Source organism: Protopterus annectens, chromosome 6.part0, assembly GCF_019279795.1.
Source record: "Protopterus annectens isolate FY-2018-M chromosome 6.part0, PAN1.0, whole genome shotgun sequence".
Classification (NCBI taxonomy): domain Eukaryota; kingdom Metazoa; phylum Chordata; order Ceratodontiformes; family Protopteridae; genus Protopterus; species Protopterus annectens.
In genome coordinates this window covers 1,066,809,513-1,066,822,774 of record NC_056737.1, presented here as the reverse complement: position 1 = coordinate 1,066,822,774, position 13,262 = coordinate 1,066,809,513, and the positions used below count along the sequence as shown (strand labels likewise).

General features: G+C 41.4%; 1 protein-coding gene across 4 annotated transcripts in view; it reads left to right on the top strand.

The window, feature by feature from the left end:
- The window catches only part of FOXN3 (forkhead box N3), a 1,826,558-nt gene that overhangs the window by 1,679,235 nt on the left and 134,061 nt on the right, over nt 1-13,262 (top strand). For 3 of the 4 annotated variants that reach the window (XM_044074690.1, XM_044074691.1, XM_044074689.1), the window contains 2 exons: nt 1,714-1,779; nt 5,454-5,562. In XM_044074690.1, coding sequence (XP_043930625.1) covers nt 1,714-1,779; nt 5,454-5,562 — 175 coding nt within the window. The remainder of the gene's footprint in view (nt 1-1,713; nt 1,780-5,453; nt 5,563-13,262) is intronic. The other variant, XM_044074692.1, reaches the window with a different exon arrangement.

The following is a 13,262-nucleotide window of genomic DNA, read 5'->3' as shown; positions in this document are numbered from 1 at the left end:
AACAGAGACAGTTCAAAAGTGAGCTTTTATTTTGGCAAAAAAAAGTGAAGCTGAGTTCTTTCAACTGGATGCAAACATAGTTTCTCCTGCTGACTCTTGTGTTTCCTTAACAAAAATGTCCCACTTGGGCATTTAAAAAGTTGCAACCCTACGGAGTGGCAGGCCAGTGTAGGTTATTTAAACTAAAAGTGGTATATGTGAAATCACATTTTCTCTTAGCTGATCTGCCAGTACTATAGCAGCAATTCTGTTCCCAGCCACAAGTTAGAATGTCAGCCGTGGAAATGATCCCCTAGGAGAAAAAAGGGAGCAGTGTGTGTACTGCAATAGTGCCGCCTAGGAGTACATATATTGAAGGGAGCGGGTGTGCTGTAATATCACCACCTAGGACAACATAGATTGAAGGGAGAGGTGTGTGCACTGTAATATCGCCATCTAGAAGAACCTAGATTGAAGGGAGGGGTGTGTGCTGTAATAGCACCCCTAGGAGAACATAGATTGAAGGGAGCGGTGTGTGTGCTGTAATATCGCCATCTAGGAGAACACAGATTGAAAAGAGGAGTGTGTGCTGTAATATTGACACCTAGGAGAACATAGATTGAAGGGAGTGGTGTGTGTGTTGTAATATCACAAACTAGGAGAACATAGATTGAAGGAAGGATTGGGTGTACTGTAATATCGGCACTTAGGAGAACATAAATTGAAGGGAACTGTGTGTGTTGTAATGTCACCACCTAGGAGACCATAGCTTGTATTGCAGCTGGATTTGTAGGTGCATATGCTTATTAGCTGCAGCACCACATATGGACATGGATATGCAGTTGTTTAGCCATTATTACTATTAAGTAGTAGGTGGAAACAGACTAGAAACTCCAGTACGAACTGAATGGAAAGCAACATAAGTAGGCCTCAAATGTGTAGCTGTCGTTTTGAAGCACTAATTGAATGTAAATTCCAGAACATGGAGCAGTTTTTGTTTTCTTTGGTTATCTTGAGGGAACAGAGAATTTAGTGTTTTGTACTTTCAGCCACGATTGACAGATTCATGACTGGCAGATGGGAGCTTAACAAAGAAGTGCAGGTCAGCCTTGGGGGTACACAGATGTGAAGTGAAAGATGTTTTACTTGGAAAGCATGCAATGAACTGAAAAGTAGACGTGTTGAGGAGGTAGTTAATTGTGGGGTATCTTCTGCAGGAATATTTTGAAACAAAAATATTTCTGTGTTTTAACATGAAAACAAAACCAGATGGCAGTATCTTGCTGTTTGTGCATCTGTTGGACCTATCTGTACCTCTTGCTCTGGAAGAGGGTATATGTAGTGAAAATTTGTGGTGTCGTGTTGCATAAAAAGCTTCAGCACACAAGGTCTGATCAGCTTAGCTTACCGCTTTCATGTCCATTTACTAGTTGCTAGCAAATGCATGGATGTAAAATATAAAAACATATAAAATAAGCGTGAAATGTGTAACAAAGTCAGTGTTTCTGAAAGTTTAATATGCAAAATCAGTGGCTGATCACGGTGACCATTTGGCCGTTCTGTAGCCTTCAGCTTCTGTTGATTCTTTTCTGTATCCAAATCTGCTTCGTGCCTTTTCCATCATGGGAATGTGGTTTATATACAGACAAATATTTAACACTTTTAGCAAACTTAAGTTATTAGTGTTGCCTTATAGCAGTTAATTACTGATGTTTTATTGGTTGATTTTTCTAGATTCCGACTGTGATGCTGCTTCTGCCATGATGCTATTGAATTCTCCTCCTGAGATACAAGCCAGTTGTGAGTAGCGATATCCGTACAACAGTAGTACTTAAAACATAGTGTGTCACTCCATTAATAAGTACAGTTCCCTCACCGTGTAAGAAGCAGGAAAGTAATTTTTTTCTGCACTTGAGTAAGAGTGGTGGTGGTAATGGTGGAGGTGATGGTGGCAGGTTGGGATTCATCTGATTATATCCAGTGACTTCTAAATCTTTGAATGGAAAATGGCAGCTAATGTTAAAAATAAGGGTATTTCCCTCTTTGCTAAACTTGTATACAATAAATTAAAAAAGTGAGAAAAAATTACAGGAGTAAATCAAAACACACTGACCAGTGGAACAAGAACAATGTCAGTAAACAAATCACGCTTTTGTAAAAACAGTATATGTCTGTTTTTTGATTATTTATTTTATTAAAACATCCTTGTATAAATTATTTGGAGTAGTGAGGTCTTTAGTGATTCTACGAAATATGTCTCTTAATTGAATTATTTTTACAAACAGATTTTGTTGAATCTGTTGAAACACATTTCATTAGACAAAATAGTTGTATGCTTTTAATAGTTGCTGTAAGTTTTCCTACTGATATGACTGTTTAAATGCACACACAAAATATCAATGCAAAATTCTCAAGAGTTAACTGCTTAATAACGTTTTAAGTGCTTTTTCTTTTCTACAGGCAGAGTACTGGGTTTTGGAAGCATGTTTTTCAGAATACTTTTTTTCTTTTTTCTGCAGAATGTTAGCAGTACGTCATGCTAGAATTTCCACTTAATATGGAATTGCTCAGCATTTTGGCTGGTCATCAGTAACATTTTATTTCAGACCTGTTGTTAAATAGAATACTAAACTGAAAAGCCATCATGTTTTCAATTTGCTAGTCTCACACTTAGAATTCTTAGTGTCTGAAATTTAATAAAAAAGCTCATATTGCTACTTGCTAATTGTCTTTTGGCTTAAGTTTTGAACATTGCTGTAAAATCTGAAACTCCTTAAGTGAGCACCACCCCAGGTCCACTGATTTAGAGTCGTACCATTTGTTTTTTTGTTTGTTTGTTTTTGAACTTATTGGATTTTAACACATCAGAGATGAGTAAGTTTGTTTTTGTTTGTAAAATTGGATATTAGCATCAACATTGAATTCTGATGGTGGAATGCTCGAGTCCTAAAAACTGTCATTAGTTGCTAACACTTTGGGATTTAATTCAATGAGCCTAATAAATGCACAGAAATCCTTAGTTTTGAATATCACATTCATTTGTTATTTTGACCATTGTTTGATTTGTCAGTGATCATTCTTAATGCTTGCTTATACAAGCAGTTGCATATATTTAAGTTTTTTTTTTTTGGGGGGGGGTTGTTATGGACTTTGAACCATCAACGTGATGTGGAGATAGACTGGTTTCAGAAGAGTGGACTTTGTTTTATTACTTCAGTGTTAACAGTTTACCACACAATTCACAGTGTCCTGTTCTGTAGGTGTATTATAGATTTGCTTTATTGTGACAGCCTGAACCGCTGTCATATTTTTGTTCTGTTTTGCAAACCATATATGTTATAAAGTTTTTCCGTACTAAAGTTTTGTACTTCTGTCTCTGTGTGTATCAGTTATGGCAATACGTATATATTTGTATGGTATGCATACCTGATGCAGGATGTGCAATAATAAATAAAAGTGTCATTCTTTTTTTGCGTGTGTGTGTGTGTGTGTGTGTGTGTGTGTGTGTGTGTGTGTGTGTGTGTGCACGCATACAAGATGCAGTATTTGGAATAATAAATAATTTCAAGTTTTATTTCCTTTAAAGTAAACAAAGGTCTTTTTGGTAAATAAATGCACTAGTTAATAGGGAAGGTTTCTATTTTATTACCCATTGAATTAAAATGCATAAAAATGTACTTTGTGTTCATCCACTTCATTATTCCTTTTTAATTTATGGAAATTGCTGGAATTTTGTGTATTTTTGTTATTTGGGAAAAGCATCCAGGAAATGAGTTAATGAAGTGCTTTTTATGAAGCTGTTGCACCACAAAAAGCAAGATTAACATTGGCTCTAAAAGGCTCAGTTCGTAAAGTAGTAAATGGAGACTATTAAGAATGTATTGTAAAGTAATTGTTGACAAATGACATGACTCTTAGCTGGAATTTGAATTGTCTAAAAATGGGATGTTAGGTGATGCTTTTATCTTCAAAGTAAAGTCAAAGTTCTTTGAGAAGGTCACCAAAGCAATGGATGAGGGCAAAATGGTTCACACCGCCTACTTTGACCTGGCCAAGGCATTTAACACAATACCCCACTTGGGCATCATTGACAAACTCAGGAGGTTAGGTACAAACCCGTATGTCATGAGGCGGCTAGCCAACTGGCTCACAGACAGGACCCAGAAAGTTAGAACTGGGGAGTCCACCTCTACAAAGAGACCAATCAGAAGTGGAGTCTCTCAAGGATCGGTCCTTGGACAGCACCTTTTTGGCATTTACCTCTGTGAAGTCAAGACCAGGGTTAGTGGTCTCTGGCTGACTAAATTTGCAGATGATTGCAAATTAGGAGCTGTTATTGAATCCCAGACTGACAGAGATGCTCTCTAGGAAAGGCTGACACAGACAAGCAACTGTTGTCAAAGCCATGAACCAAAACTAAATGCCAAGAAATTCAGAATTGTATCCTTTGGTAAGTCATCCATTACTGGTAACTATTATATTGACAGCACACCCCTTAGAGTTGACCCAGTAGTCAGGGACTTAGGGACACACCTAGACAGTAATCTAGCCTTTAACCATCATATGTCTACAGTAGTGAGGAAATCATCCTTTATTGAGCAACTTATAAACAAAGGTATGGCATCTAAGTCCAAGGAAGTCATTGTTCCACTGTATTCAGCATTCATCAGACCTATCATTAAGTACAGTGCCCCTTTTGGTATATACCTAGCCAAGCATATCCAACAATTGGAACCTCCATCGAGATTCCTTACTAAAAGAATATAGGGTGTAAGTAAAATGTCCTATGCAAGACCACCTCAATGCCCTCTCCCTGTATTCTGTCTCCTACAAGCTTTTGATGGGAGATCTATGCTTGGCCTACATGACATTGTCAGACCCCACTCTGATGGACCTCAAGCATTTCCACAAAACAAACAGCACCAGAATTACCCATTCTAAAGACTTCTTGCCTGTGATATAAATAGGACCTACTGGAGAGACAAGTATGCATCCCAGAGACTACCCCACCTCTAGAACAGGCTCTCCATCCATGTGCAGTAGAGTTCCTCCCTAACTCAATTCAAGTGTAACTTGGACAATTGGCTGGAGAACAGGAAAATCATCCCTGGTTTGGCACCTATGCCCCTAGTGGACACAAACAACCTGCAAATGGTTAATCTCCCAGGCCCCTCCTTGTAAATGTTTCATTTTCCAAGCCCCTACTTACACTTATCAAGAGTGTCAGAAATTGTCAGAGATTTGGGTTGCATGGCTAGGCTTAAAAAGGCCCTTCTGGTTGTTAGCCTAGTAAACACCTATGAACCTGTGAACCTACAAGTCTAATCAGGACAGTTTCTGTACATACCCTTAGCCCCACGAATTTGAAGAGTACTGTACGTATTAATGTACTGTTTAAATATATTTTGTAAACCTACACCTTTTTGGTCAGTTTCTTGACATATCCCTCTTCTAATGTTTTTTTTTCTTTCTAGTTCCCCAGGGAGTAATACATAATGGAGCCCGCATGCTAAGTCGAGAGGTGTTTACAGGAGTCAGACCACTGCCAATAAATCCTATTGAAAGCATGGCTGTTGCAGTACGGTAAGTAATGGATTTATAGATTTATTGATGCATGCAGAGAAAATTAAAATTACTGCTGTGTCTGTATCTCTCTCTCTCTCTCACACACACACACACACACACACACACACACACACACACACACACACATACTTAAATAGTTTATAAGAAATAACGTGACTAAATGTAGTGAAACTATAGAACTTTATTAGCTAGCTTGTCCACTGAAACTCTACAGATTTTATGTACTGTTCAGTACATGTTCTGAAGAGAAGTGATTATTCCTGAAAACTCTTGAGTGCATAGTTGTAAATGTACCACATCAATAATTAATCAGTGAATATCAGTCCTTCTCCAATTGGTATATTTAGCCAGTCAACTGGGCTAAGGTAAAGAAAGAGAACCAGTATGGATGGTAAATGCTTTATCCCTTTGCCCAGTGGGGGAAGCTTTAAACTGGAGCTTTTCAATCCAGGAGTGGGCTGGGCTTAAGATTTTTTGGTACTAAAATTTGAAAGTGATAACTGGAAGATTGTAGCAGGTGGGAGGGAGTACCTAGAGTAGTGTGATCTGTATGCCTCTTTCAGGTCATGTTTAATGTGAATAAATTGTCCAGGTGTGATTCCTTTTGTTGTGAGTACTGTGGGTGGCCAAAAAGCCTGGATAGCCAAGTGCCTCACATGGGGTGTGCTGGTCTCGGAAAGACTGTTACTGTGCTAAAGCTGAAAATATAAATGGATAAGGGGTCACTGGAGTTGGCTGAAATGTCATTTTTACTTGATCCCAGAAGAGCTACACTTGGCAGTAGTGTACACTCATGTTCAAATAAGACCAGTGATCTGATTCAAAATTTGGTACCTTTAGGGTACTAGCACCCTGCTTGCAGCTTCTCACTAAAACAGTACATCATTACTGTACTTTCCAATGTTCATTATGGCAGAGATAATGGAGGCTAGTTACACATTAAATATATAAAGCTTAGATCTTGTTTTGAAACAGGTGTCTAATATTATAGGATGATCCCACAGAGCAGACTGCTGTGTTACTGTTATTCCGGAAAAATACCCTTAGCATCCACACCCAATAACAGGTCAGTCAGTTCTTTTATTGGTTTTTCCATAGTATTTTTAAACAGCTGCCCATTTCAAGATCTCAGTCCCCCAGTAAGAGCGATCTCTCCCAAGTACCACCAACTGCATGTTTACAACAACCATTGCTATAATTGGAGCCACATGGCTCTCTCAGTAACTCCACTGCAGTGTAGCTTATCATACTGTAATATAAGCTATTCAAGAGACAATCCCACCCTCAAGCAGTCCATCAAGGACAAAACCAGGGCACTTAGAACCACACCAGATGCTTTTTATATTCAGATATTCGGCTATCCAAGCCACTCCAAGTTACAAGTGCACAGAAGCATGTGTCCACACAAGGAAGGTGCACAGAAGCATGTGTCCACAGAAGGAAGGTGCAAAGAAGCATGTGTCCACACAAGGAAGGTGCACAGAAGCATGTGTCCACAGAAGGAAGGTGCACAGAAGCATGTGTCCACAGAAGGAAGGTGCACAGAAGCATGTGTCCACACAAGGAAGGCATTCTGAGCCTTCACACTGATGTGGTTTGCTCTTTTGTCCATCCAGGGGTGTGGCAAGGACCATTATGGCCCTTTCACAGTTTTGATGCCAGTGAAGGGCACAGCCTCATGGAAATCTGAATGATAGCCTGTCTGGATGGCTATCAACCCCATGGTTCTGGAGTCCCCTACTACTTAGCAATGAATAAGCACAAGTCGAGTAGAGTAAGGCTTGGTGGTCGACAAGCAGAGGGTCAAAAATAACTCAGGAAAAATATCTGTATAAATGCCATGTAGTGTTTTTAACTCAAAATTGTCGAAGTGTTATCTGATGGTTGAAAGTAGTTTGAGTGCACAGACTAGCTAAGAGTTGTACAGTTTCATATTTTGGAATATTGTTTTTTTTTTGTTTTCTTGTTACGTAATTAATTGCTTAACATACATCATTTTAGAGTGTTTGAGTAATTTTAAATGTGTGTGTAAACATGCACACACACATGCACATATCTCTCCCTATAGCGCTGTCTGTGTGTGTATGTATGTGTGTGTGGTATATCCATATATGTCTGTGGGTTACCTTTATGTGATCGAACATGCACTTCTACTAGTGAATGTTTTGTTGGGAAGTTTGTCAGGAGTGCTTTTTGATAAATGCACTTTCCATCTAACATTGGAATTATCAAATTTTTTTAGGTGGGCTGCATGTGGGAAAGGTTCGTAAGATAAAGTCTTGTCATTACAGGTTGGAGTTTGTGCACTGGTATTTGTGGGTTAGGTTTAGAGTGAGATTTAGGTAAAGGGACTGATATAGAATGGTGCATGTCTAATGATGCATGTGGTTTATGTCAGAGTTTTTCTTAAGTTCACGTGTAGCGTTGGGGTTAGGATTAGTAAGGTGGTGCAGGGGCATGTGTGCACACTTACACTCACAGACACACACACACACACATACTGGCAAGTTTTACTTTGTGTGCCATATCATAGAGTATTTGTTGATGTTTTTTGTGTTTCACTGGTGTAGTCATTACATTTGGGTTATCTGCCTGCAGGTAGCCTTCAGCGGCCTGAATATCAAAGTCTTGGATTCCTGCGTCAGATGCAGTCTCTTCTTCCATGATGTCAGGTCGTCAACGGTATAAAACATGCAGCCGACGCCATTACATCAGTCTTTCTTGCCGCGCGGTGCCCGAAGCAGAAGCAGTTCGCAAGTGCCAGTTGGCCGACTCCAGAAATTTTCGTTTTCGAGTTTCAGAACCGAAGTCTTCAAAAAAGCTAAGTAGCCCGTTGGGGATCCTTTTTCTTGCTCTTAACCGATGTCAGTAAAAGTTAACAATTGTATTACCTGTGGAAAGCAAATATCTCATAAAGATTTTCATTTGTACTGCATTCCTTGCTTAGGCCCAGACCACAATGTCCCTCGCTGTCGGTTTTGTGCCTTATTCAACCCGTGGACTACTCGTCGTCAGTTCCTTTTTGCAGCAAATTATTTTGGTACTCGGTATAACTATCCAGAAATGGCTTCGGTAAGCCATCCGACTACCGACATTCCAAAAAAACATAAAGATAAAGACAGAGACAGACCGCATAGGTCCAAAGCTGCTGACGATGCTTCCTTTAAGCTAGTCGCCAGTTTACTGCTACTCATTGAGGTGCTTTTGCAGCCCCTGATACCCATTACTTCAGATTCGCAGGCTTCTACTGAGACCCATTCGGAGTCCGGTATGCCGCGTGATGCTTCTTCGACTATGGAACCTGCAGATGTCTCTACCTTGGATGGGTCTGGAACTGCTGTGCAGGCACCGGCTTCTGAGGGTGTATTCAGGCCTACTGACTTGCATTTCAAACTGATGCCATCTTCTTCTTCAAGGCCTAAAACTCGACCCATGCCTAGAAAACTGACGTCCAAACTGCATGGTCAGGCCCATATGCCTAAAAAACAAATTATAAGAATGGCTGAAGACCTTATTGCTTTAATTAGGGGAAGTCAGCCTTCACCCTCTTAGAGACCTAGAACTGATTTTCTTTCTGATTCCTCTGGTCAGGAATTTTGAAATTTTTGTTTCTTCTGATTACCAGGATTTGCCCTTATCTACCCATGAGGATTCTGATGCAGAGGATTCCATTCCCTCTGCTTCCCTTCCAGAAGATTTTTCTTTTGATGAAACCTTGCACACTCTTAGGGAGCATTTCGGTTGGGAAAGCCAGGATTACTTTGACTCCAAAAAGAGGCTTAGGGAATTCTTACTCCTCCCTCAACACAGGCCTTTAGCTATCCCTCCGGTCCTGGACATTGTAGATGATGCCTTCTTGGAATCTAGCCTGGCCCCAGACACTTTACCTCCAGCTCCCGGGAAGACTGACAGATATTACAGAGTACCTGACTCTCACAAGTTCCTCTTCAAGAATCCTACTGTGGACCCAGACACCATTTCCCAAGGACCTAAAGGCATTAAGGCTACTACTGCCAAAACCCCTACCCCCTCTGATAGAGATTCCAGGGCCTTAGGACAGATGGGGTAAGAAGGTATACACTTCTGCTACTTTGGCCATTAGGGCCTTAAACTGCCAGTTTCATATGTTAAAGTATCAGCAGCATATTATGGGACTACTTAAACAGAAAATGGTTTTGATTCCTGACTGTGCTGAAAATAAAGAATTACAGATTTAATGCATTCTGCTGAACAAGTTGGTAAACATACTTTGCAATTTGGTTTTGACTCTTTAGAAGCATCTTGCAGGGCTGCTGTTACTGGGTCTGTGCTTAGAAGGCATGTTTGGTTAAGGAGCAGAATTTGCCAGATCATGTTAAAGCTAAATTACTGGATGCTCCCTTAAACCAAGACTGTGTGTTTGGCAGCAAAGCAGAAGAAGTCCTTAAAAAGATGGAGGAAAAAGCTAAATCTATGCAAACTGTTAAAGATTTCCTGCAAGTTCAACCTCCCAGATTTAGCAGGCATTGGCCTTCTAAGAATTGGTCTTTTCCTGTTTCTTCTTCTCAGTCCAAACCCAGGAACAGCAGACCACCTAGGCTACAGTCTCAAGGTACTCACAGGCCTAGGCAGTGGGGAGCTCCCACTTCCAAAGCTGGAAGTAGTAAGACACCTCCTATGGAAAAATGTCACAATGACTTAACCTTAAACCTTCCAAGCCCTGCTCAACTGCCTGCTCCCTTAGGGGGAAAGGTCGCCCTGCATGCAAAAAACTGGGAACTCATTACCCAGGACAAATGGGTTTTAAATATAGTTTTCCAAGGATACAGATTCCACTTCCACACCTTACCAACTCAAACGGTTGGCCAGATCTACCCCCAAGTCAGTGGGCAGAGGCTCAACAGCAGGTTCTCTCTCTTCTAAGTATCAGGGCTATTCAACCTTTCCCAGCAGAAGAAATGGGACAAGGTTTTTACTCAAGACTTTTCCTGGTACCCAGAAAAGACAGCTCCTGGAATCCTATCCTGGACCTCTCTATTCTAAACACCTTTTTGGTAATCCCAAAATTCAAATGCTAACACTTCAACAGCTGCTTCCTATGCTAGGCAAAGATGCCTGGTTGGCAACCTTAGACTTAAAGGAAGCTTACCTGCACATTCTAAAAAGGGAATCTTGCAGGAAATACCTACGCTTCAGAGCAGGCTGCATGCACTATCAGTTCTCTGCACTTCTCTTTGGCTTATCTACTGCACCCAGGATATTCACAGAGTGCCTAACTCCAGTCATTGCATTTTGCAGGCAAAGAAATATTCATCTATACCCATACCTGGACAATTGTCTAATTCAGGCAGAAAGCCAGGACATGCTACTAAATCATCTGGCATTTGTAAAGAAACTTCTGACCTCACTGGGGTACACCATAAACGAAAATAAATCTCATCTAGTACCCTGCCAACAAGTTGTATTCATGGGAGCAAGCTTGAACACAACTTCCCAAATGGCTTACCTCACGCCAGAGAAACAAGTTTATTTGACAGCCTACTTCAAACTACTGGCCACAAAGACCCAGCTATCTGCAAGGAAAATCCAGAAAGTCCTGGGGTTTATGGCCTCTTGCATTCTACTAATTCCATATTCAAGACTGCATATGAGGAAACTACAATGGTATCTAAAAAGCCTATGGTGTCAACATTCTCAGGACCTGGAATCAATGATTTCTATCATTCCTTGTATAAAGACAGAGTTCCTTTGGTGGGCAAAGGCCTGCTGCCACAACATGGGACTGCCATTCACTCTACCCCCTACCGCCCAAACCCTAACAACAGATGCATCAGACTATGCATGGGGGGCTCACTTAGCAGGGCAGTACATTCCAGGGCAAATGGAACCAGAGTCAGATGCACCTGCACATCAATCAAAAAAAAATGTTAGCTGTACAGAATTCCCTGACAGCCTTCAAGGACCACATTCTTCCAGGACAATTATTGGTAAAGCAGACAACACCACTGTTATGTGGTACATAAGCAGGGGGGAACCCACTCGTACCCTCTCTGCAGACTAGCCATGGCTCTGTGGAACACAGCTTTGAGCTACCAAGTGCACCTACAAGCTCAATTCCTGCTAGGCAAGCTAAGTTCACTGGCAGATGACCTAAGCAGAAATCTCATGGACCCATATGAGTGGAAACTGGAACCAAAGATATTCAATCTTTTGAGAAACAAATGGGGGAATCCAGAGATAGACCTGTTTGCCTCCCCTGAGAACTACCAATTGGACAAATTCTGCACAAGGACTTCCCACAGTCAAGCTTGGAAAGTGGATGCCCTGTCCTTCACCTGGGAAAGCCTCTCAGTTTATGCCTTTCCCCCTCTGCCTCTCATCTCAAAAGTTCTGCTAAAGATCAAACAGGACAAACCAAGGACAATACTGATTGCACCAGACTGGCCACGCCAACACTGGTATCCCCTCTTGCGCAGTATGTCACAGCTGGAACCATGGCACCTGCCTCAGACCCCTTCTCTATTGTCCCAGCAAGAGGGCCAGATTCTGCACCCTCAACTTCAAACCCTGAACCTTGCAGCCTGGTTAATTCCTTGAGCTCTCCAATAACATCCCTCAGTAAGCAGGTGCTAGATGTCATTCTGGAGGCAAGGAGGCCTAGTACTAGAAAATCCTATGCTGAAAAGAGGAAAAGATACTGTTCTTGGAGCCAGACTCAGGGGATGGACACAATGGTGCCCAGCTTACCTCATATTCTTCAGTACTTAACAGAGATGCTCCACAAGGGCCTTTCCTTCTCGTCAATTAAAATTCATGTCTCCTGCCATTTCAGCTCATTATAATACTGAACCCACCCCTCTTCTCTCACCCCCTGCTAAAGCAATTCCTCAGAGGGGCCAAAAATCTAAGACCACCCAGGAGAGCCCCTACTCCAGTCCGGGACCTTAACTTTGTATTGGAAAAGCTCACTCTACCTCCTTTTGAGCCAGCTGCAACTGCAGATTTGAAATTCCTTTCTTGGAAAACAGCCTTCCTTCTAGCCATCACTTCAGCAAGAAGAGTGGCTGAATTACAGGCCCTCATGGCAGTGGAGCCATTCATCATCTTCCATGCAGACAGGGTGTCCCTCAAGACCAATCCTTCCTTTATGCCCAAGGTGGTATCTAGTGTGGCCCTTAATCAGTCCATTCATTTGCCTACTTTTTCCCCAAATCCACAAAACAAAGGAGAACGAATACTGCACTCTTTGGATGTGCACAGGCAACTTAGATTTTATTTGAACAGGACTAAGCCTCTCAGAAAATCTGAACAGCTGCTAGTGGGCTTTGCTGCATGGGCATAGGGGAAGGCCATTTCAAAGCAAACCATTTCTAAGTGGATAGCCCATTGCATTCATTTCTGCTATAAGCACCATGGAAAACCTACCCCACAGAGGATAAGATCACATTCCACCAGGGCTGCATCTACCTCTACAGCCTTCCTCAGAGGTGTCCCTACCAGGGACATCCTAGAAGCTGCTACCTGGAGCTCTGTACATACCTTCATCAAGCATTACCACTTGCCTATCTTTTCTAAATCCAGAGCTGGATTTGCCACTACAGTTTTGCAGGACTTAGTAGCTGGTCCTAATGCTGTCTAACTTCCTCCTCCCTTCCTTAGCTTTGGGAATCAACCCAAATGTAATGAATGCAACAGTGAAACACGAAGAACATAGTACA